Raw genomic sequence first — 25,178 nt, forward strand, 5'->3', positions numbered from 1 at the left:
TGTGATATCAATAAATATCTCTTTATTAGTGCATTAATGTACATCGGAATGCAGAGATGGTCTCAGAGCCTTTGGAAATATTCTGACAGTATTGCACATTCCAGCATGGAGTTCGGTTCCTCGTCCGGGTCACACGATGAACGCCTCCTTCGCCCCCTGCTGAGGAGGAAACAGAAAACACCTGTGAGGTCACATTCGAGTGTTTGAGAGAACGAGGCCCGCCCGATCTGTGACAATCTAAAATATCACCCTAAACTATCACAGCATTCAGGGTTAGGACCGAGGTCGGCATGACGAAGAAGTGTGTTATTGTGGAAAGCATGAAAGCACAGTTGTGTCATGTGCTCACGGAAAACTAGCTGGGGTGTGGATGTCCACATGGACCCTCACGCTAACTCTCTGATGATGAAATTTACTGGCTTGAGGAGATTTGGAGGAGGTAGCTGGGGAGAGGGAGGTGTGGGCGTGTGAGCTGCATGTGAGCTGTGGTTTCTCACAGAGAGAAAGTTCCAGGCTCTCGGCTGCATCTGAATCCAGCTGAACTAACTCTGCCTATGTTACTAGCTTTAAAGACGCTTTACAACAAAGAAGGAAGAAGAACAACAACAACAACAAAAATCAGGGCTGATGGAAGCATTTCGTTTTTCGTTTCACTTGCTTGGGACATGGAGGAAAGATGCTAACTAAACGTAGCATTAACTGAAGAGCTGCTTCAGGTGAAACCAGCCTGAATCCCTTATCACCTGGTTTCCCATCACAGCTGCAGTGAAAGGAGATGCGTTTCTCTGCTCACAATGTGAAATTAGTCTGGCTTTAAAGTAAAATGAACAGTTATGAGAAGCTGATTTTAGAAGCAACAAAATCAATGTTTGGGGAATGAAAAACAAAATAAAGCCTGATCGTGACATAATAAATCATCCATTAATTTTCTTTGATTTATCCAGGTCTGGGCAGCCTAAGCAGAGAAGCCCAGATCTCCCTGTCCCCGGGCACCTCCTCCAGTTTATTTGGGGAAACACTAAGGCATTCCCAGGACAGCCCAAGAGATATAATCTCTCCAGCATGTCCTGATGGGATGTGCCTGGAAAACCTCATCTAGGAAACCCCCAGAGGCATCCTTGTCAGATGCCCAAACCACTCTCAAATGACTGAACTCCTTACCCTCTCTCTAATGCCTGATCTGATCTCCTGCAGGAAATCTTTCTAAAGGTACGAGATCGCCTACTTAAGTAGAGAGATCCTTGGCGCTACTGATGCTCACGATGGTGCATTATGTGCTAGTTGCTATGTGTTTGTGTCCCAGTGTCAGCCGACTGAAACATAACATGTTGGGCATTTTTTCCCTCCTGCATCCTCGCTCTTTGTTGTGGTCAGGTTTCTATGGAAGCGGACAACAGTTTATACCAGTTTCCTCCACATGTATCTGCAACATCCTGGTTCCTTTGGTCACTACTCAATCCTTTTATCTCAATCATCATGTTTTAATAACGATAAGTCAAATTAAAATTCAGTTTAATGCATAGCTTTGCTATCTGTAGATTTTCTCTGCTTATTCACACTCAGCTGCAGAAATCTGCAGCCTCAGTTTGACTATCACGACATTGATTCATCAGAACAAATCCACTCAGTCGTTCATCATCGTTAATTAGATATTGATTCGAGCATCATAAACTGCTAAATGAGCACTAAGCACTTAGTGTAGATGCCAACAGGAGCCTCCACAGCTGTAGCCAGCAGCACTAATGGTTAGCAGACTCACTGAGAATCTGAGCTGCTTACAACAGTTTATTTCCTGTCTAAGCAACAAATCTGCTCACTAACACACAAAATAAGTCCAGCATTCCCTAAGTATCCATTAAATGCCTTCAAATGTATTTCCATCACTATGTGGATGACAGGATAAAAAAAATGCAGTTAAAGATTGCACAATGAGGATCTGCTGTTAAAACTGTATTTTCAAGATGCACAGATGTCTGTCGGTGAAGGTCAAACAGACCTTTTTGCTTTTGCAGACCACGTGCACTTAAATGTGCAGTAAAACATCTGTTTTGACCAGGAAAAAAAAACTCATGTTTGGAAATGCACACGTGCACATACAGTGAACTCCTGAACAGGTCTTTTCCTGCCTGATATATTCTGAGAATGGCGTCTTATCTTAACTTCCAGCTCATCCTGTTTTATTTCTTTACATTCCCCACTGTCAGCTGTTTACCTTGCTGAGTTCAGGAAAAAGCTCCAGCACGGCGATGTCCAGCAGGACGTACGTCATCTGAGGAAGAGAAATGATCAGGCCAGTTAGAGTCAGAGGGGAAACGTTAATCTCCTCTGACTGTTCATTGTGCCAGTAAGACAAAGTGAAAGTGTGTGTGTGTGTGTGTGTGTGCGCGCGCGCGCGCTTTATAAAAGAACACTTCCAGTGGGGGGGGGGGGAAAAAGAAAAAAAAAGGCACCTGACTTCAATAACCTCGTGTTTTCTGTTTTCACTGTGTGTGCATGTGTCTGCACTTATGTGCAAACAAACTACACAATGCAGCAGAGCTTGCAAGCAAACATGTAGAAGAACTCATCTGTTTAACAGATATAGAAAAATCCAACATGAATGCACAGAAATTTGCATTGCTGCGGTGGTCGTTTAACACATGTTTACAGCATTTACACTGGAAGAAAAGTGTGATTAACTGAAGCTCAGATTCAGGACCGCTCACAGGAACTTAAAAACTTTCGTGGACTGACAGGGAATTAAGGGAAACATTCACATGTAAGTGAAAAAGCTGGGACCAGTAAACATGTAAATCAGGACAGCTGTGAGCACAGCCTACACAGGCTGCAGGTCTGCAGTGATTCTGTCTTTTGCAGCTTTGTATAAAATCAAGTCAATCTGAATAAACTTCCCACCCCACTCATTTAGAACCAGCTGATTTACAGTAACAGTGACAAGTTGAATTAATCCATGTAAGATTTTACCTTTGTACTATGAATATTTTCAGTTACAGCCCCTCTAAGTTACTTGAGTGGGTCCAAACGTGGCGTTTGCCAACATTTCTGAGTATAAGAGCCAGCGACACAAAGTATATTTTCTAACACAGTGGTTTTAAACACTTCCTGTTAGTTAGTGTCTTTAAATTCTTCTCTGATAGGATGAAGGTCTGCTTGCATCAGAGTAATCAAGCTATCAAACAATTTCTGCACTTTTCTACAAAGTGAAAGCGCTTAGTGCAAGGCGTCATGCATAGGGAAGGGTATCGTTTAAGTTTTATCCGATACCGGTGCCAAATCAGTACTTTTGAAACGATGCTTAAAGAATGGAGAACACAAACTTTGGACCCACCCTGATGCTAATGGAAAAATGCACCCTAACATTACATTACACATCACCGTTGAACCTGCCTGAACATACAGGAAGCTCTCGTAAATGCTGAGCTGAACCGTGGATTAGGAGAACGACTGTTTACCTGCTTGTTGAGCAACGGCTGCTGAAAACTGTCAAACAGCAGCTGGATACCTTCATACTTCGACTCCTCTCCGATGCACTTCACCACAAAGTCTGAAATCGAAGCACATCGTCCAGCTTTATTAAGCCATGAGTATGTGAAGCATGCAGATTTATTGAGTTTGACCCGAAACCTGTTAAAAACACACAGCAAAGACCAGGACTGTTTGTCTATAAGATCAGAGTAGAAGAGTTGGAGGACAGTCGGCAGAGACACTCTTCAAACTTCCAAGCCCTTTGTGACTGTGTGTTTTATGAAGTGCTAGGCTAATACAAGTTATTCATATTATTACACTGGAAACTCTTGTCTGAGCAGAGCAACCTGGAACTGCAGTCCAGAACTTTAGATGTAAGAAACAAAATACTCAAATTGATAACAGGAAGGAGATAAAGTGGCGCTCTCGTTTCCAGGTTGTAGTTAAAGCAGCTACGTTCTGTGCAGGAATCCAGCTGTAAGAAAACCTCTGTGTCTTTAAAAGCAGATGAATCTCTTCCGTACCGTGAATGACAAAAGGAAAAGCATCACGGACAATGCCAGTGTTTAAACTGGGACTTTAGATCCAGTATGACTGGCAAACTGGGAAGTGAGAACACCTCAAAGGTCTTGTGGTTTCATTTCCACTTTTACTTTTAAAGTCACAGATCAAAAGAAACTGCCTGCACGCTCACAGCTAACTAAATGTTATTACCCCCTTTAAATCAGATTTGTGACGTGTTTAAAACAGGCTCTGAGATGTTCACTGGCACTTTAGAAGAGTCGGATTTTAACACGGATACAGTAACATACTTTATTATCTTTATTTATGTTCTGATATGATAGGGTATACTGCGATGTTGTGCTGATATGCACAGCCATTATTAATTATAATGTCTCCGAGTGAGCAGATAAACTTTGAGCACAGCTTCGGGTCAGAGTTTTGAAGCTGGAAGTTCAGGATGTGACGTCATAAACCGGCGTGGCCTGGTCTGCAGAGACAGCCTCACTGAATACTTCAACGTGAAACATACCAGGAGATGATTATTGATTATTAATGATTACTGTGACTGAACTAAAACCCGACCTGGCAGGTACTTCATCATCTCCTCGAACGTCTGCTTGGCTCTGGCTTGTTTGGCCTCTGCGATTCGTTCCTCGCTGCTTTCACAGAAGACGGCATCTGCAGAAATGAACAGGAACAAATCACAGAGTTAATGTTTCCTCCTTTGTTTTTGGAAACTGAAACATCTGCACAGAAGCAGAGATTTTCTGTAGGGTCACACAAGATGAATCATCTTCAAAAACAAGTTTTTTTGTCCAATTAAAAGGTGCTTCGTTCTCTGCATCAACACATCGCTGCTGATCACGTGTGCTGAGTGCTCCGATTTCACCTCAGCTGAAGATTTGTTAAGAAGTTCAGTGGCATCAACCGAACGCACTGCCTAGAGGCAGTGGGTTTGGTGAGGAATTGACAATTCCCAGAAATTCAATTTCCTGGCAGGAATGTAATGATGGCAGCATGCTGGAAGCTGTCTGGGCACACCTGAGGAGATGGGAGATCTGCCAAACCTAAATCAGATGCAGCTTCTGAGATTTATGTGCAGTTATAACCTTCTCTCTGATTAGCCTTTTGAGCCCTTTGCAGGATGAGGAAGGATAAAAGGAATCATTCTGGAATAAAAAAAAAACAACCCTTTGATGTACTAACTGCAGGTTTATATTGCTGACAGGATTCAGATCTGCATTTTTATGATTTCAACGTTAATAAAATACTCAGACTCTCTTTTCTTTCCGGTTCACTCACTGTTGACTCAAATCCTGAGCTCAATAAGTTTAACTCCTACCAGCTCAGATCAAGGAACAGCTATCGTGGTGATGCAGGAGCTTAAAATGATGCTCAGGTTGAGTCGTGAGGCTTTTTTTTTGTGTAACATTTAAAAAGCAAGAAAAGACCTTTCCACATACTGACGCTTCTTTTGGGGTCATAAACAATCCGAACACCTTGGAAATCATCTTAAAAGCAGTGATACTGAGGCCGGAAATAAGAAAAGACTTCATCGGTGCGGGTGGCGTCCTACCTCGGAGCTGAGTGATGAGGGAGACCACGCGGTGCTCCTGAAGGATCTGCTCCAGTTTCAACTGCATGTACTGATCCATGTAGGCTTCGAATGTGCTCTTCAACAAGATCCTCCCAGCAGACAGAATGTGATGCAGCCAGTCCGGCATGCGAAACACCACCCGGCCTGCGAGTTCAAACACCAAGACGGATACAGACAGTCAGGCCCGAATCAGTTCAAGAAACACAGATCGAAACATCTCAGAGGCTTTAGGTGACCAATCTAAAGTCTTCTAATCATAACAGGTCTGCGCGTTCAAAGCAAAATCTCTGCTTAAAGAAACGAAAGTAAAAAGAGCTTCGGTGGGACAAGTTAGCACGATGGCTGCTTTCTAAGCTAAACTGTGGGTCTGTGATTAATGCAAGTGTCTTCATCCCTGCTTTGATTATCAGTACAACGTGTACTATGTTACCATTAAAGGCCACAGTATCTGCTGCAGGAGGAGTGAAACGTAGAAAGGAAATCATTGGATGCTTTCCTGCAGTAATTTTTCCCTCAAATGTTCTGACTGCAGGAAATTCCAGCTTCCAGCATTTCCACATGTGTGCGATTTGGTCCCGTCATCGTCGTGTTTCTGACTTCGATTACTTACACGGACACTGTGACAGAGGCTGTACAGACTTCCTGTAAAGCTGTGATCTTGCCTTTAGAGGCTGCTAACGGCTCCTCGGGCTCACTCACCGACATACATCATGTAGTCGTACATGCCGTCCACAGTGAACATCTCTGCGAAGAAGTTGGGGTTGTGCTTCCTCTCCGACAGGTTGCCGTTGTTCTTGAACAGGTTGCTAACGAGCTGCAGGACAACGAGCACATACCGTTACCTCGTAACAATTAAAATGCTCGACGTAATTTAAAACATGAAGAAATATTGAAAAAACAAGGCTAAGCTACAGACGAGTACCTGCAGAGGATCTTTAGTTCATAACACACAGGAGACAAAGTCTTGAACAATCAGGCCCCATCTTATCCTAGTGACCCCACAATACCGTGTTACTTTCATAGAGCATATACTTCAAAGTAGAATGGGACACAGAACCTTCAGTTTTCAGGCTCCCATCTTGGATTCAGGAGACACAATCTGTACTTTTGAGATTAGGATTAAACTTTCCTTTTCACCGGTTGCGGCAAGTGGCCGCCCCTCCCTGAGCCTGGTTCTGCTGGAGGTTTCTTCCTGTTAAAAGGGAGTTTTTCCTTCCCACTGTCGCCAAAGTCCTTGCTCATGGGGGGGTCCTATGATTGTTGGGATTTTCTCCATATGTACTATTGTAGGGTCTACCTTACAATAACAGCTTGAGGTGACTGTTGTTGTGATTTGGTGCTGTATAAAAAAAACTGAATTGACTGATTATATCTTCTTTTCTTTGAACCAGGCTTCTACAAGTATTCATGACTAAATGCCAGGATATGACTGAGGCTCAGACATGGCGTTAAAGCTTCCATATGCATTTATAGGACAGATGTTTATTACCTTCTTGTTCCCCGCTGTGGGGCTGATGATGGTCAGCTCGGGCCGGCTCGGTTTGGGTTTGGGAGACTCGCACGAGTTGACGAAGGACTGAAGGAACCGCTCCAGGTTCTGTCCTCTCTGCAAAACACGTCAGCGAGTTTCACAACATGTGCAACATATCTGCAGAAAGTCTATTATAGCTTATCACCTACTATCATTAAAGCTGCTGATATTGAGATTGTGGAGTGTTTACAAGTATTTAGGGATTTTTCTAGACCGTAAACTGTGTTTTGAACCTCATGCTGATGCCACTAAGTTCACCAAACACTGTTCTTTTTACGGAAAATGAGATCTTTTATCTGAAATGTTGTCCTTATTTTACAGGAGTTTTATTGAACCTGTTATTTCTTTCTGTATCACTGCCTGGTTCGGTAACATGACTCTGAAGAACAAGAATCAGTTGGGACTTTTGGTGAAAACTGCCAGCAAATTCTCAGGGAGTTGGCAAGACAGAGTTTTGGCCGTTTATAACAAGTATGTGAGGAAGGTTCATTCTATTGTTAATTGTTTTAAGCATCCACTTCACAATGACTTTGACTTGCTTCCCTCTGGCCGTCAGTGCAGGAGCACTGATGAATAGGATGTTTGTCGTATCGGTTCCTGAAATTCTTCTCACGATTTTCTCAACACAAATTTTTATTTTTATTTTATTTTTTTTAACTGAAACAGTTGTTTTACTTGAAGATATTTCCCACTCATTTGCTCGAGATTCATTACATATTCATTTATTATTCATGTATGGTGGGACACAGCAAAATTTGTGGGTCACAGAAAAAAGAAAAAGTTCAAGCACTGCCCCCAGGTCAGACTTTTTAAGCTTACAGCTATATACACTGCCAACCAAGACAACCATAACCAAAATACATCTCCGTCCTTGAATGTACAAGAAAGCTCTACTCTGTGGGTAAATTCCACCTTAAATGAAAAAACCAGGGCAACAACATCAGGAACAGGAAACGATTAGATGTATTTTTAGACATCGTTTTTCTTCGAGACCCTGTGAATTTGTCCTAGAGGTCGGGTCAGCTGCATGACACCAGATGTCATTGATCACAGACTCTGTTTGTGGGGTTTGGCATGTTTCCGGCTGTTTCTGTATATCTGTGTGTATATTCCCAATGCTTGTGACTGCCTGCGACTCTAGAGGTTAGACAAAACGAATCGTGAGTAATTTTGCTTTCTGGTTTTGGCTCACAGTGAAATTCTGGGTCTGCAGAGGGAAATATCAGCTTACCAATAAGACGTGGCTTTTAAAGGTGGGACACAGAGAAGCTGCACTTTCACACGCTTCTAAAATCACTCCAGATAACGGGAGACGTTTGCTTCATTAACTGAGATAATGCCTTCGCAAAGTCAAAAGAAAAACAGAGAAGATCCCCGGCTCAGGAAGAGATACTCACCTCCTTTATCAGCTTTCCAGGAACAGACTTGAAGATTTTTCCTGTAGAAAAAAACAAAACAAAAAACAAACAAAAACACTTTAGTCACAAACCGAACACAGAAAGATGGCGGCAGCGAGCGCTGAATGAAAAATTATGATATTTGCTCCCATAGTAACATTAACTGCTTTATACAGGTTACAATGCAGAAGCACTGATGTTAACAGTGCACAAATTCAATTAATATAAAAGCATGACACGGCCACTGACACCAATGCTATTTAGTTATTTCATCACTTTCTTAAGTCAGTCTGAGTTTTATACAAATGTTTCACAATAAAATTATTTTAAAAGAAAAAAGTAATAATGAGAGATTTTAATTTGCAAAAGAAAATGTTGAGTAAAGACAGACATGATGGCATCACTGTCTGATTATTAATCACACGAAGTAGAAAAAGGTCAGGCATGTTCACTGTGAGTAAAAGTCAGTGAGTACAAGCTGATTAAAGCCCATTTACCAGTAAACCAGCAGCTACCGCCAGCTTTCAAGGTGGAGTGCTTTGTTACTTCATGCAAGAGATGACTTCAGTCATGGCGTTGAGCCATCCATCCACAATGTCAGTTTGAATTTGAACCAGAATAACCGACAGTGACTGTCTTATTTCTTTAGTGGGAGAAGATGAACTCTCTTAGACTGCACGTGTGCAAGACATGCAGCACAAAGTCTTCATTTTGACTTCATAATCATGCTGCTTTGCAACATTAAATAATGGAGCAGATTGCAGTTTCTGATGGTGGTCGTTCTGCTCTGCAGCTGTGGCGAGATCAGTGTAGTGACACATGGACCAGGTCTCCACCGGCTACAGGTGAGCTAACAGCACCCTTTATTAGCGCAGCTACTCTGAAATAGTCACATAAAAAACCCCCCAAAAAAAACAGAGGGCATGTGTGATGCGTTGGTTACGTACCCAGGTTGACATCGGGCAGCATCCTGTCCAGGAACTGATGCTCCACAAGAGGAGACAGGAAGTCGAACAGCAGCTGGCTGTTGCTGAGCTCCGGATGCTGTAGGAGAGCCTGCGCACAAACACAAAGAGCCAAGAGTCAGACTGATGCTCACCTCTCAAATAAAGACTTACAGAAAAATACAACAAGCGCTCAAAGTCATCAGGCCAAGCAGCGGTGCATAGACTAACTGATAACTTTACTGCTTCTCTTAGGTTTGTTTTTCTGGGGGCGAGATGCTTTATAGACTGACCAATACCTGCAAATATTTCTCAAATTCTTCCCTTTTAGATTCGAGGAACTCGTAGTTCTTTGGTCCGATGATTCTTTTGGATGGAAGCTGTGCATCTTCAAATGGGCCTGAGAACAAAGTCAAGCGGGGGAAAAACGGGGTAAAATACCAACAGCTGAAATATAACACGGTCATTTGATAAAGTGAGGTAGGTACATAGACTGTATACGAAGAAAGGACATAGCCAGCCTGTGGTTTGTGGAATCCTTTAACATTAAAACCAGATGCAAGAGCCATCACAGAGTCTCCATCTGTTGGCCATTACAAAGAACTTCACTTTCCACTTTTACCTTTCAGCCCTTTTTCAGCAGAGTCCATCTCTTATATACAGTCTCTGGTTTTGTAAACACTGTATTACCGTGGAATTCGGTGAGTTTTGACTCCAGGACGTAGAACTCCATGTACTTCCTTTGCACCAACCACTTGTCTGCTTCGTGATCAGCTAAAGTAGACGAGAGCAAAAGCCATTACATCATCTGACTGATGAGTCACTGAGTCTGGGCTACCTCACAGGACTATTTCTGATTATATAACAAACAAATGTCTGCTCTGAGCAAATAAAACCTCATTAAAGGTTATTTTCCTACAAACATCTTCAGGTTCGTCTGTGCAGGAAGAACCTGAACCTTCCTCTCCGCTTGCTCACCGTTCTTCTTGTCGTTGCGCTCGACGTGGATGGAGAAGACTAGGATCCGCTCCTTCTTGATGTCGTCGTCGTAGAAGTCGATGTAGGGGATGGTGATACTCCAGGCCAGAAGGTTCCTCTGGGGTTCAGGTGGGATGGCCGGCTCGTCGGGGGAGTCGTCTTCCATCACAACTGTGGCCTCCTCCACCTTCAGGACGGACAGAGGAGACTCACAAGTAAGACATCGAGCACCGATGTGGAAAAACCATCGATCTATATTTAAACGCCGCTGCACTCACCATATCGTCGTCGACGTCATTCATGGCGCTGGACGGCAGTAAGGCGCCCTCCATGGTCGTGCTCTTAAACACGCCTTTGATTTTACTGCCAATTCCTCTGATACCGAACGACTCCCCTCTTTTGGACGTGTTTCTAAAGATAACAGAATATTTCATCTCGTTTCTCTGGACTCCATTTACTGCAGGACAAATTCACACGGAGGATTTCTCTGTGCGCTAGGACGTGTAAGTAAAATGTAATCAGAATACAATGATCTGCAAATCATGTCAAACTCGTATGAAGTTAAGTACAAAAGAGCACTTTGCTGAATCACCGTTCCGTTAACAGCACTCGGTCTGCGCTTGGAAACTTGATAAACACTCTTTAGACTCAACAGCTCAGTTTGCTTTCATAGCACTCCAGATGTTTTCATATCTGGACTCAAACTTAAATCATCATAAACTTCCCGCGGTCTCGCTCTCCTTTACTTCTCTAAAGCGTCTTCATACACGATCATCTTAGTAATTAACTTCTTCTTTTAACCATTACACGATTTTTCCAGCCTGTGCCAGAATTTTTTTTAAAGATATGTCATTAGATTTTGGGTTTGTATCTTTTTTATGTAACACAGGTTTGAAATGACTTGCAGAGGAGTGCATTCTTTTTTCATCATTATATTATCATTATTATTGACAGTTCTTTGCCCTCAATTCTTTGGAAACGTGTTGTGTGGTGCACAAGTCATGCAGCAGGCATGAACTAAGAAAGGACAGCCAGCATCAGCATGTCTGTACTTCTTCCTCAAGAATTTTGTATTTAGTAGGACATCTGGGGAAAATCTGTTTGCCTTTCTAGCACTAAACGCACGACTGCTGAGTCCTGAATCAAGAACAGTGACTAAAAACGAAAAATCAGTGTCAGGCAAAAATGCAAATGCGATGCAAAGACTCAGTGCTGCTCATCCGACCACAAGGAGAAATTCTAATGACTCTCCAGCATCTTTATTCCATCTTCTCAAGCAGGAAGTTAAAATCGCTGAGTGAGCATCACGCAAACAAATCTGCGGTCAGCAGTGCTCTATCCGCATGCATCGTACCATGTGCTGTTTGCAGGCAGTTTCAGTGCAGACGAGCAACATGCTGCTCGAGTGCTTACCTGGTCTCGTCCCAGCTGAAGCTTCTGGAATAAGAAGCGCATCTAAAGACGGGCGTTTGGACAAAAGACAACCTCAAAGAAATAAACATGAGCACAGTGAGCTGCTCTGATTGTGTGCTGCCTCACAGTGAAAGGTTTACGGTGGTCACTGCGAACACAACGCTCAAAATGAGGAGGAACAAACCAAATTACTCGGACGTGTTTGTGTTTATGCACGTGTTGACAAATTTGTGTTTTCAGAATAAATGCTTCCCCCCCCACCCCCTTTCATTGTTACTTTTTTTTTTTTAATTTTAAACACCTATCAAAATAAACACGTGAAGTTTAGTGCAAATCACAAACCTGCTGACTTTCGAGCTCCTCGCTGGAGACTCCACCCCCTTCAGCAGGTGTCTGAAGTACTGCACGGAGAAGAGAAAAAGGTACATAAGTAGTGACTAATATGAGATTCTGAAAGTCCTGAGAAATGTACGATGGAGTGTGATCAAAATATTTCAGAGAAAAGGAGAAGAGCAGTCAAATTTAAATCGGGTACGTTTTTGGACAAATTGGTGAAAAAGAATCTGTAAATAATCCTGTAAAAAAGTATTTTAAGTGTAACAAATAGAAGTCAGATCAACTTCCTCTTCATTTATATAACTTACAGCTTCGTGTATATATAGCTATTACCTCAACACTGTTAATGAATAAGAAATTAAACTCACTAACGGCTCCAGAATTCTATTCTTGGACTCTAGAGTAACTTTGCATGATTCACAGTTCAGAATAATCTTTATGTGTCACACACTGGACCTTGGATGCAGAGCCTTAGTTAATATGATAAAAAACTTTTTAGGTCCCTGTGTTTGAGCTGATTCTTCTGATTTCTCCTGATTGGCTGCCCCTCACAAACGTAACGTCAACCATATTAGGGATATCGGCTCTTAAGCTGAGAGTATGGAGGAGGCTGGGCTTTTGGCTCAGGTTAACCCGTGCACCTATGACAAAGTGGAACAAACAAGGCAGCTAGCAGCTGAAGCACAAACTGGTGACCTTGTGATGTTGTGCTTTGATGTGCTGCGTTTGTGTGGGTCAGTCTGGTTGCAGAGGTCTTACCTCATCGCTGTGACAGAATATGGGCGTGAAGACTCTTTCCAGTAGAGACAGGACATGCTCGTACGCCTCAAACAGGCAGCGCATCTGCTGCAGCTTCACCACCTCAGTGTACGGACCTTTGGCGACTGACAGAGAACACGAGCTGATGTCACTGCGTGCTTCCGCTTACTGAGTTACAGAGCTTAGAGAACATGCTATATACATAGGTAACACAGGCACGTCAAACACCATCGTAACAGTCATGTTTCACAGTTTCTATGAACTGAATTTTGGATCAGATTAAACCTGAGCGGCTGTTTTCCAACAGCGTCCACACGTACAAGGTTCCAAAATCTTTATGCGCACGAAGCACAAACAGATTTTTTTTTCTTTGTAAGAATAACCAGAACGTGTGCAAAACACAGAAGATAAACAGAAATATTTAAAGTGTCCAACTCAGTAAACACAGGATTTAACTAAATATATACCAACACTTCAGCCGTCATTGTGTACTCTTGCACAGACTTGTAAATACCAACTAGTCTTCAATTCTCTCATATTTAATACTTTCTCTTCTTTTTTCCTATTATTATTATTATTATTATTATTATGCTGCTAAATTCTGTTATTTTCTTCTTAATATAACTGCACACTCTCTACATGCTCATGTAAAGCTGAGGAGCACAAGCCAAAGAATTTCATTATGATAAATGTGGCTACACTGTTTATCTGTACGTGACAATAAAACTTGAAACTTGAGATATCCCCACAGGCTAACAGGGGAGAATGTGCATGAAAACAGTCAGTGCACACAGCTGATGCAATGAGCTTACACTCCCAGAAACTGAGTGCCAGAAGAGTTTGCATGGCCAGCAGTGTATACGGTCAATAATCAGAGCTAATGATCGAAACAAAATATTAATATTAAAATATTTCAGTTTAAACTGATGCAAACACCAGCTGTGGATCCATAAGCTGTGAAATGAAACACCATCTTCACCAGCGCAGGTTCAGGGGGTCTCACGATGTTCGATATCAAACACCATTTGGATGAAAATGGAGCCACGATGCAAACAAAACTTTCCATCTTCGCCCTGCTGCTGTCGGGAAAATCTCACACAATCAGTCACCTGAGTTATAATAACAATGGTGATAAATGTGATGGCCCCACATATGGCACCGACTGGCTGGTGTTTAGACCTGTAATCGTGCTCATTGGACCACTTTTGGACCACGCTTATTTAACCAAGAAACAACAATGCTATGTAAACTGGCCAACGCAGTGAATTTGCAATAATTTAGTAGTTTTTGGTGACCTTTTCTTTTTCTTTTTTTTTTTTAGGTCAAATCAGTGACAGTTTGTTACTGGATTTAAAAAAAAAAAAAAACTTGTGTAGAATTGGACATTAATCGCTTCCAAAACACTCTGTATCAAGAAATTTGATGGAATTTGAAGAATATTTCATAAGAAAATTCACAATTAAATTTTCAGAAATGTGAATGAAATCGTTCACAATCTGCCGCTTGCAGTTACAGAGCATCATACAACACAGCTCATCTCTGAGCTTTCACATTTAGTCAGGTGACAGGTGTTAAAGCCTAAAGGCGAGGTAACGATCATGCAAACAGCAACTCTCACCGTTCCTTATCTCTTCTACGATGAACGGGTCGAAGCTGATCTTGTCGATGCTCTCCTCGAGGCAGTACGTCTCGTACATGTGCACCACCTCGCCGTGCAAATGCAGCAGCTCAGAGTCGCTCAGTTCCGGACGAAGGATCTTATCGTTAAGCTCCTCTGGGGGAAAAAAAGTTTTATATAGTCAGTCCGACACATTTATATAACAGGCTCCAACAGGGACCTCACTGCATGTCTTAGAACTCATAATAATGATGATAAAAAAATAAAAAAAAACTTTATTAATCAAGTTACAAACTGCTTGACAGAGAAACATTTTCATGCTTGCTGCATGTAAGTGGAGCAAAACTGTTTACAGGATGAGCTGTATGAGGAGATCAAATGTATGGACTCCTACCGACGGCGAGGCAGAACTGCAGCACATGCACGGCTCCTTCCTGCTTCAGGAAGTTCATGAAACGAAAGAGGAGATCCTGCTGCTCCCTGATCTCTTTCAGCTCCAGCTTCAGCACCTGTAGCACCACACAGGGAGGGTCAGACAAGCTTCAAAAATAAATCTGCGCCACATTCACACTGTGTGGAAACTGATCAGAAAATTTTTATTTTTTTTATAAATCACTACATGTTTATACAACTTATAAATAACACCTTACACCAGCCTCCAGACCTCAAATTAGACCCTCGATTATTATTCAGGCTAAGAACAAAAGGGGATCATGTTTTAGGGATCAACGTTGTGGCTATTTACCATATAAGGTTTATTATTATTGTTATTAGAAACACCAGTTCAGTAAATGTATATACACTTGAATTTACTTATTACATTTATGAAGTTGGGAAAGCGCTGTTTAAGTTGACTTAAATTGCTTTAAATAGAAACAATTCCCAGCTCTATCAGGAGAAGTGTGATCAGACCTTCATTCTTAGTTTGAGCTGCTGAAGTCACAGCAGTCTGGAGGAAAAGCTTTTCTCCTGCCCTGTCGCACTCTGAGGTACTTACAGACGGCTTCTGGCTTCTGATTTGATGCGTTTCTTCGTATTTCTGTAAAAATGGAACCAGTGGAGACGGAGGCTCTGTGGCTGGCTCCGGCTGGACAGGACAGATTCAAAGAGGCCATTAATTCAGAACACTTGACTACAATTAAATTAATTGATTTGAGTATAAACGAGTGAAAAAAAAAAAAAAAAAAAAAAAAGACTCTTCATCTTTAATGTGTTTGTTTTCCATGCTGGACACATTGTATGTTATAGGTCCACTGTGCAGGATTTAGATCACCTACTGGCTGGACTCAGGTCTGATGTTTAGAGCTTTGTTCATAACGGTAAACCTCAACGCGGAGCTTATAAAGGAGCTGACAGGCTGAAGTGAAAGGTTTTGGTTTCAAATCCGGGGACCAGGAGGCATACAGTGCTGCCAGGGCCAACCTGAGAAGAGGCATCAAGACTGCCAAGCAGCAGCACAGGAGGCGTATCGAGGCCAGGTTTGAGAACAACACAAACCCAAGGCAGGTCTGGGAGGGCATCAGGGCTATCACGGACTACAAAAGGAGAACACCATCACCCTCAGCCGACAGTTCTACTCTGGCTGAGGATTTAAATCTCTTTTATGCCCGTTTTGATAGGGAGAACACCGACCCTGTCCTGTCCCCTCTCCCCTCAACCGACCCTGCTCCAGTCCTGAGCACTCATGAGCTGAGGCGTGTGTTCCGGAGCACTAACACCAGGAAGGCGGCCGGGCCAGATGGAGTGCTGGGACGGGTGCTAAAAGACGGTGCTGCGGAACTGGCGGATGTCTTCACCTCTATATATATATATAACACCTCGTTGTCCTGTTCACTGGTACCATCCTGTTTCAAAGCAGCAACCATCGTTCCCATCCCAAAACAGTCAAATGTCACATGTCTGAACGATTTCAGACCTGTGGCACTCACCCCCATTCCCGCCAAATGCCTGGAGAGACTGGTCATCAAACACATCAGAGCTGCTTTTCCACCATCCCTGGACTCGTACCAGTTTGCATACAGGGAGAACCGGTCAACCGAGGATGCGATCGCCATAGTGCTGCACACATTACTGGAGCACCTGGAACACAGGAACACCTATGCACGGCTCCTCTTTGTAGACTACAGCTCGGCTTTTAATACCATCCGGCCATACAAACTCCGTCCCAAACTCCACCAACTGGGACTTAACTCCTCTCTGTGCAACTGGATTGTGGACTTCCTCACTAATCGCAGACAGAGTGTCAGAGTGGGTAAGAACACCTCTTCCACCCTTGTGGTCAACACCGGTGCCCCTCAGGGGTGTGTTCTGAGCCCTCTGCTATACACTCTCTTCACCCATGACTGTATTTCCTCCTGCGCGTCCAATCTCATTGTTAAGTTTGCCGATGACACCACAGTGCTCGGACTTATATCCAACAACGATGAGACAAACTACAGGACAGAGGTGCAACAACTAGAGTCATGGTGCCACGACAATAACTTGGTCTTAAACACCAAAAAGACCAAGGAGATCATTGTAGATTTCCGGAGGAAGGGTCATAACAACCATCTGCCTCTCTTCATCGGCAGTGAGGCGGTGGAGAGGGTGAGCAGTTTTAAATTCTTGGGGGTAACTGTGACCGAGGACCTGTCCTGGGGTAACCATATCACCTCAGTTGCACGGAAAGCCCAACAGCGCCTCTACTACCTGAGGAGACTGCGGAGCGCACACATTCCCAGATCTCTGATGTTGAACTTCTACAACTGTGCCATCAGCAGCGTTCTGACGTATGGATTTCTAGTGTGGTTCCCCAGCTGCACCAAGGCCGATCAGCAAGCACTCCAGCGGGTGGTGAAAGAAGCTGGCAGAATTATTGGAACAAGTCTGCCAGAGATTAGTAATATCTTCCCCACTCGCTGTCTGAGACGGGTGCACAGTATTCTGCGGGACCAACATCACCCTGCGCGCCACCTTTTCCACCTGCTGCCCTCAGGGAGAAGGTACAGGTCTATACAGGCCAGAACATCCAGACTGGCCAACAGCCTGTATCCACAGGCTGTGAGGCTCCTGAACTCTCTGCCCCCCTCTCACGGACAATAACCATATCCAACTTCTTAATAGCACTGAACTTACTTGTCATGTTCTCATGTTGTTGCTAAGGATTGTCTTATTGCACTGGAGTCACACTGGGTTAAATATTTACACTTGGGTTTTAAGCGGTATTTATTATTTTCTTCATTATTTTATTTACGGGTTGTACGGAAGCCCCAAATGCAATTTCATTGTTCTCTGACAATGACAATAAATAAATAAATACTAAATACTAATTCAGCTGGAGATAACTGGATTAAAATGAGCCTCCTGAATCTACACTGTGACACGGTCTCTCATAGCAATGTCGGCTCTCCTCCACACTTGACCTTTAAATTTTGTGGGGCGCAGATAAAAGGAAGGCGGTTCACTTACTGGAGTATCATCAACAAATAGAAGCACCATGAGGTTCACTGTATCCTGAAAAGGAGGAGAAACAGGACATGATGTAAAAAAAGTTTTATACTGTCACAGCGTTTCATCATCACGTTAGGATTCATATTGTATAAAACATTTATAATTTCACCAATTTAACAGATAATCTTGATTAATTTTGTTTTAATTTAATATATTTTTATGTGATTGAGAAAATGCAGTTCAACAGTTCAAAACACTGAACTGATTTGGGGATTTTACGTACACATATTTGTTTTGTTTTTTTTAAATCAAACTCTGATGCACCAAAGATACAGACCAACGCGATCATGTGGCTACTTACAGGGTCGGCCATGAAGTCCATGGTTGGTAGGATGACGGATCCAGCCATCACCTCCCGCAGCAGCAGAGCCAGAGACCTGCACCACATGAAGCAAAAACCAAAGCTCAGAAATTTATCAGAAACTCTGCCTGAGACTCCCGCGATGCATTAAAGTCGTATAAGAACACCTAACGAGGCAAGAGAGAAGGTTTATGGTTTTTTAGATCCAACCGACTTGGAACTTGATGGACAGATTAGAACATTTGAAGGTATCTGAGAAGAAACCAGCTGCAAACCAACTTCAGATAAGTGGAAGAAATCGATGGATGGCTGGAAACTGGACTGAAAATCTCCTGTTCAGAGTTTGAGAGCTACAATGGAAATCTAAGAGAAAGAACAGAAATCGTCTCTGTACGGCGGAACGATGAAGGTGTGAAAATATCAAAAAGTCTCAGATGCAGAAAAACACTTCATTCGGTCGTCTCTGTACCTGCAGTCTGTGGCTTTGGGAGGCATGACATAGGGAAACAGCATCTCCATGAGCTTCCTCAGGTACAGCAGCTCGTCTCTCCGGCTGTGCAGAGCGACGTGGAGGTCGGCGCCATATTCGTCCAGAGCCGCCTGCTGCAGGCCGTCTACAGTCTTCACTACAAACAGACATAAATATTAGGGTGCAACCCTGCACCGAGTGAACCCCACGCCACACAACCACAGCCAGCATGCTTCCCACAGACGACTGAATATAACACGCATATTAGAAATGAAGCACGAGCGGACACGTGCATACCTCTTTGGTGGGCTTTTGCAATAATTTCAATGTGCTTCATCACAGCTTTCATCACTTTGTCTGCAAACACAGCAGGGATATCAATCTGCCAACAGTGAGAAACACACAAAAAGTAACGATTAACACAAAAATCATCAAAAATAGGCACCAGACACGGCGGGTGGCAATCATTAAAAACAGCACTGCATCCGATCCGTTTGAGATTTGGAACATGTTTCTGAACGGAAATCTGAGTAATCCAGTTGATTTAATTTCACTGCAGCAAACAGAAAACTGACAGTCGGCTCCAGGAGAGTTCACTGACACTTCCAACAAAATAGAGCCAAACAAGCTTTGTTACTAAATATATTATTAATTATTATCTTTATTATCATTATTATTATGTAGCATTTTACTATATAGATTATTTTTTTCCTGTCTTTCAGCTCGGCTATAATCAAATAAACTTCACACGTTACCTGTAATTGGATAAGTAATTAAAACAAAGCTGATTAGTTTAAGGCCCGAGGAATTACAGCGAGGAATTATACTTCTGTTTATTTCTAAAAATCAACCACATAAACAATGTCATAAAAACTTGTGGCTTTGGAAACACATTGAAGGTTTTTTTTAATATTATTTCATACTATTTATAAACTGGATTTCACTCTAAACCAGCTGCTGATCTCATTTTCAGTGGAGCAAATCTGTAATCCTCACAGTTTGTTTTGTGAGAAAGAACATCACCTTCTGAGCTCGGCGGACAAGCACCGACGCGAAGAAGCGAAAAGTCATCCTCAGTTCATCCAAACACGCCTCGTCATCTGTGATGTCTCTGAAACCAGAGGCGGCAGTTTAAAAAAAAAAAAAAGAAACACAAACGTCTTTACCAGTACATGGGTAAAAACATGCTTTGAGCTGTCCTCCTACCTGTACCAGGGGTACACAAAGTTCTCAAGGACTAACTCGAACACCTGCGAGGGGGGGGCAGTAGAGAGGTCAGAGAGGACCACATAATCACATCTGGATGTTTCACTTAAGCACATATCCAGCTGTTGAGCTGAGGTACCTCTGCTACTGAGGCGTCCACCTTTGAATGAACCTTCAGGTCCAACCATGGCTGATAGTTTTCTAGGAGCAGTGTCGGCCTGCAGTTAATGAAAGAAAGTCAGTCAGGTTTATGATTGATTGTTTCGTCTGTTTGCAGGATTTTTACAAAAAGACTGATGGAGCTGCACGAATCTTTGCTCAGTTGTGGGGATTGTTCTGATCTTTGAAGTTGATCCGGTGGGGGAGGTGTGGGATGCCAGATCAGGCGCCTCCTTCCAGCCCTCCTCTCTGCTCTCTCCTATCTTGTCTCTTTTGTCTAAATTCTCTCTATCACCTTTTCTATTCCTTTGAAGAAGTCAGGCTCCATAAATATTAAGGAGGTAAATATTACTTCTCAGTTGCAGTGAATTGATAGAAGAAAATAAATTGTAGAAAACTAAACAGAAGAAAGTAGAAGAGAAATAACAATTTAACATAAACCAGTGACACACCCCGGGGCCTGATCAACCCTGGCAGGGCCTTCTTAGATGAGGGTGTCTAGTGATAATGGCAAAAACACCCGATGAATCCAAGGTCCACTACTGATCGAGATGATTTTAATATGATCATCTCGATCGGATCTCTTAATCCCTAAACCTAAACAAGGAAGGAAAAAAATGGTAGAATAGCTTGGGATAAAAGAGCGAAACACCCTGTGAAGTTGAGGCACACAACGATGTGTCCCGCTGGTTAACTTTCTGGGATGCCTTTCCTCATAACAGCCGTCCCTCAAGACTTTCTTACGGAAATAGGAAAAAAGAAAACATAAATAGGAAAAAAAAAAAAGATTTCCAAAAGCACAAGGGATATGTTTCTGGGGAGACAATAACCTGACGGACCAGTTGCAGGAACCAAAATATGCTAAGAATTGCGCTGGGAGACACTTAAAAGAAGTGGAGGATCTATCGATTTTGTGAGGAGAGAAAAGATGAGAGGTAAGTGTGTCAGCCTGACTATTAGCCTAAAAATCCATCATCATTATTATACGAATCATGATAAAACACACCTATCATATTTTGGGTTCCTGCAACTGGTCCGTCGGGTTATTGTCTCCCCAGAAACACTTCCCTTGTGTTTTTTCCTATTTCTGTTTTGTTTTTTCTATTTCTGTTGTGTTTTGTGTGCTTTTGCAGCATTTTTCTTATTGCTGGTGTTTTCTTAAGTGGCATTCCGTTTGGCCTCTCAGGGTCACCGTACTTTCTCCATTTGAAGCAATGCACTATCAGGGATTGTAACATCTAGTCCTTTTACTGAATCTGTCAGGACAAGCAAGGCATGCAGTGGCTGCCTTGTCAGATCTAAAAATAGGCATAAATTAAAATGTACCAAAGTAAAGCGACCTCTCTCCTTTCATCTCAGACAGCGCTGTCATAAAACTCCTCACCTGTTGATTAACAAATGCATCCAGGCTTTAAATCGCTGCCATCTTGTGGCAGCAGTCAGCAATTGTTGTTGAAAGCTTCTTAAAAATCGCATAGAATTTGTTTAAAGGGCGTGTCCATCTCCCATCAACAATCACTGGAGCTGGGCAAGCGGAGAGGCCAGAAGCCTGTTTCTGGCGGTTTGCACATGCATTGTGGAAAAATCTGACAGCAGTAAACTGATAAGAGACCAGCGTGCGTGACAAGGTATCAGTGGCTGTACTTTCACTGCTCTGAGTGTAGTCACGGCCAGCAATCCATAACAGTAGTTATAACTTACAATTCTTCAGCCAGGAAGGAGTGCAGAAAGGTGAACATATCCATGTAGAGCCCAGACAGGCGGCACAAACTGTATGTTAATATCTAATCAAAATGTATTTAGTTAAATTGGTACATAAATAAATTGCAGAGGAATTGAGGTACAGTTATCATCTGGCTTATTCTGAGGTTTGAAAAATGATGGTTATCTTCTCAGTTTAACCAGTCAGTGTCAAGCCCCACACAGGAATTTACAAGTGGAGGTTTTCATGTTGTGAATGCATTTAAAGATGTTGCCAGATTTTTAAAAATAACAATAACAATAGTTGAGAACTATTACCTCTTCTCTGCAGTTTGATTTACTTTGAAACATCTCAGAGCTCAGCCATCTCTGCGAAGCTCTCGAAAAAATCCACAAATAAAGTTTGATTATTTGATCGTGAAGTGCGTTTCCTTGATTAAGACCAAATCTTTTCTGCTGTTAACCAATCAGCCGACAGTACTGTTAATCTTTCAGACTAACACCGTCTGTTAAACATTTTCTAGTCTGAACATGTGGGGTCAGAGGTCAGGTGAACGTACCGGTGACGCTTGCATTTGACCTTCCCGCACACGGCACAGCTGTGACCCAGAGGAAACAGTTCCTGCTCCCGTTGCTGTGCAAAGGAAGAGAAACATCAGTCAGTAAAGATGTACACTTCATCACAGAAAACCTGTCTGTGTGCAGAAATCATCATTCAGTCAGAGCCTCTCAGGTAAAGGTGTGTGCCTCACTCTGCTCCTGGGCTTCGCGGTGAACAGGACGCTGGGAAGGAGAGTCTCTGGTCTGAGGGAGCAGTAGAAAGTGGCAAAACCAGCCAGGAGCGACCAGAACACCATCAGGATGTGAATATACCTGCAGGGAGAGCATTACACAGACTCTCCATGTGAATGAGGAGATGAACTAGGGCACCACCTAGCCACCTGAGCTACAGCCACCCCTGTAGCTCAGGTGGCAGAGCAGGTCAGCCACTAACCTGAAGGTCAGCGGTTCGATCCCAGGCTGCCTCCTGGCGGCATGCCAAATGTCCTTAGGCAAGATACTAACCCCGTGTTTGCCTACTGGTGGTGGTCAGAGGGCCCGGTGGCGCCAGTGTCCGGCAGCCTCGCCTCTGTCAGTGCGCCCCAGGGCAGCTGTGGCTACAATGTAGCTTGCCATCGCCAGTGTGTGAATGTGTGTGTGAATGGGTGAATGACTGAATGTAGTGTAAAGCGCTTTGGGGTCCTTAGGGACTAGAAAAGCGCTATACAAATGCAGGCCATTTACCACCTAGTGTTCACTCCCTGTGAACTGCAGCAATGGACGTGATTTCCACAGACAAAGGGTCATATATTCTATTTCAGGCAAGTAAAGAAAAAGTGAGGTTTTTGATAGTTTCAGCTTAAAAATCTGAAAAACAAAAACATGGCAAAGGAACAAAAGTAGAAACTGGTTCTAGCTTTTATTTTGCATAATTTATGTGTGACAGAGCAAACTCATGCTTCCCATTGTAAATATCCATGTAATTTAGAACAAACATCTGAGGCAGAGTAGCTCCACCCATCTGCTGTTCAAACCTTCTGTTTATGAGGGGACAGCCAATCAGAACAAAGCTGGCTTAAAAGTGGAGCTTAAACAGCTTGTTTTAGATACACCTTGAACCAAGGGGCTGCATTAAAGCCCAGTATAAGACAGACTCATACAAAACTATTTCATTAGAGTCCAAGAATAAAAAGACAGCTGAGTTCAAGCTGAAAGTGGGAGAGTTGAAGATGTTAACATTTTCTATGGGAGTGACCAGGATGGAAATGGAAAGAATATAAATGAGTCGATCAGAGGTACAGCTCAGAGCTGCCAGGCAGGTGGAAAAGAACTAGACCTCAGAGGAGATTCATGGATGTAATGAAGGAGTACAGGCAGAGGGTTGACAGAGGAGGATGCTGGGATAGGGTGAGATGGAGGCAGATGGTCCACTGTGACGACCTCTAAAGAAGATTTGTACCCAACAGGGGTTTTACTAGTTTACAGTGGACCTTTGAGGGGGACGCTGTACACCTAAGCATGACTGGACTGCATTTAGTTTAGGCAAAGAGTGTATGTTACCTGGCTTTGCCGATGCCTGTGCACTTCCCATTTTACTTTTTGGTCATTTCTAAGAAAAACTTAAGCAAATTAAATCTGATTTTTCTTTGGAGGAAACCCATAACCAAAAAAGGCAGATACACAGGAAAGACCTGCCTAATAAACTGCCACCTGTGGTGTTTGAGGAAATTTCAAGTGTCAAGATTTTGTGAAATAAAGTATGCCGAATTTGCCTTTGGCACCTCTTTGTTTGTTCTGTGACTTCTGTTGTACAGATATATGTCGGGGAGGTGCTCTGACAGAGAACAAAGCTTAAAAACTAAATATTCTCAGGCAGGTTCTGCCCTGCGCCTGCTCCTTGGTCTACTGACTGACCAGGTGCAGGTCACAGTGCTACACACGAACCGCCTGACACTTTGCACGTCGGTGAATCTTCCAGGTGAATGGGGTCATGTGAGCTCACCTGTTGAGCAGCACCGTTAGCGCGAGCATAGACACCAGGACGAAGCAGGTGAGCGGATACTGACGGCCGGCTTCCCGCAGGACGTGCACTTTAAGCCGCCGCTTCACGTCCTCCACACACGTTAGTATTCCCGCCATCCGGTCAGAGCAGCGGCAGCTCGGACATGACCAGAAACAGCCGGGCACGGCTCGGGCCTGATCCGGACTTTCTCCCGCACAGCTTGACAGTACACGGCTGACCCTCCGGGTGTCGCGGGCATTAGCCTGAACGTAGCGCTTAGCGTCAGAGCCGTGACTCTAACAGCCACAAAACAGGCTCCGTGGCACGAGCCGAGGCTGCTGCGCACTCTGCTCCCGAACAAAATCCACTCTCTTCACTTTATAAAGTTTTCACTTCGTGGTTTCAGAATAATTTCCGACGTCTGACACACTTCCTCAACAGATGGAAAGAGTTGTAATCGCACCGCGAGTTGCCAGGTCTATGGAAAAACGTAAAAATTATCGGCACCCGCCTCTTTAAAGGCTCTCTGATGGGCGCATGACCAGCAGATAAACACGTTTCAAGCACAGTCAGCTGAAGCTGAGGGTGGGATTTTTCCACTTGATACGTCAGTAAACAGGGATTACTATTTATTTTATTTACGTGTGTACAAAGAAGTGTCCTTTAAAGTGTAAACAATAGAGAAATATCAGATTCATCTAGTTACTTTGATTTTAGGACAGTCGGAATTTTATTTTTTGATATTAGCATTACTTATCTTTTTTTTTAA

General features: G+C 43.1%; 1 protein-coding gene across 5 annotated transcripts; it reads right to left on the reverse strand.

Annotated features, from left to right (window-relative positions):
- On the reverse strand, nt 1-24,917 carry LOC146692546 (sorting nexin-14-like). Of its 5 annotated transcripts, none has more exons than XM_085432667.1 (29): nt 24,410-24,917; nt 22,620-22,740; nt 22,428-22,501; nt 20,147-20,225; nt 20,008-20,051; nt 19,825-19,912; nt 19,099-19,183; nt 18,802-18,958; nt 18,333-18,408; nt 17,990-18,034; nt 15,540-15,629; nt 14,937-15,051; nt 14,543-14,698; nt 12,925-13,049; nt 12,172-12,230; nt 11,830-11,901; nt 10,695-10,827; nt 10,417-10,603; nt 10,129-10,212; nt 9,738-9,838; nt 9,442-9,550; nt 8,495-8,535; nt 7,056-7,172; nt 6,266-6,380; nt 5,546-5,710; nt 4,552-4,647; nt 3,453-3,544; nt 2,213-2,269; nt 1-156 (listed from the first exon to the last, which is right to left on the reverse strand). In XM_085432667.1, exons 1-29 carry the CDS (start codon nt 24,544-24,546, stop codon nt 130-132), a joined length of 2,847 nt encoding a protein of 948 aa, XP_085288793.1. In that variant the 5' UTR covers nt 24,547-24,917; the 3' UTR covers nt 1-129. The 5 variants fall into 5 exon arrangements, with proteins under 5 accessions (XP_085288793.1, XP_085288792.1, XP_085288795.1 ...); XM_085432666.1 differs by having other exon boundaries at nt 1-159; XM_085432669.1 differs by having other exon boundaries at nt 1-159; nt 11,830-11,853; nt 24,410-24,916.
- Nucleotides 24,918-25,178: the final 261 nt, after the last annotated feature.

Source organism: Copadichromis virginalis, linkage group LG15 (genome assembly GCF_057382275.1).
Source record: "Copadichromis virginalis isolate Kocher_CV1m ecotype Utaka linkage group LG15, C_Virginalis_male_GT1.1, whole genome shotgun sequence".
Taxonomy (NCBI): domain Eukaryota; kingdom Metazoa; phylum Chordata; class Actinopteri; order Cichliformes; family Cichlidae; genus Copadichromis; species Copadichromis virginalis.

Bases quoted from the DNA above. Each gene is read 5' to 3' on its own strand.
- LOC146692546 (XM_085432666.1), bottom strand. From the start codon at position 24,546: ATGGCGGGAATACTAACGTGTGTGGAGGACGTGAAGCGGCGGCTTAAA. The intron at 22,502-22,619 runs GTGAGGCACACA...TCCTTTGCACAG, and splicing joins CCGCGAAGCCCAGGAGCAGA to CAACGGGAGCAGGAACTGTT. The intron at 18,959-19,098 runs GTATGCACGTGT...GTCTGTTTGTAG, and splicing joins TGCAAAAGCCCACCAAAGAG to TGAAGACTGTAGACGGCCTG.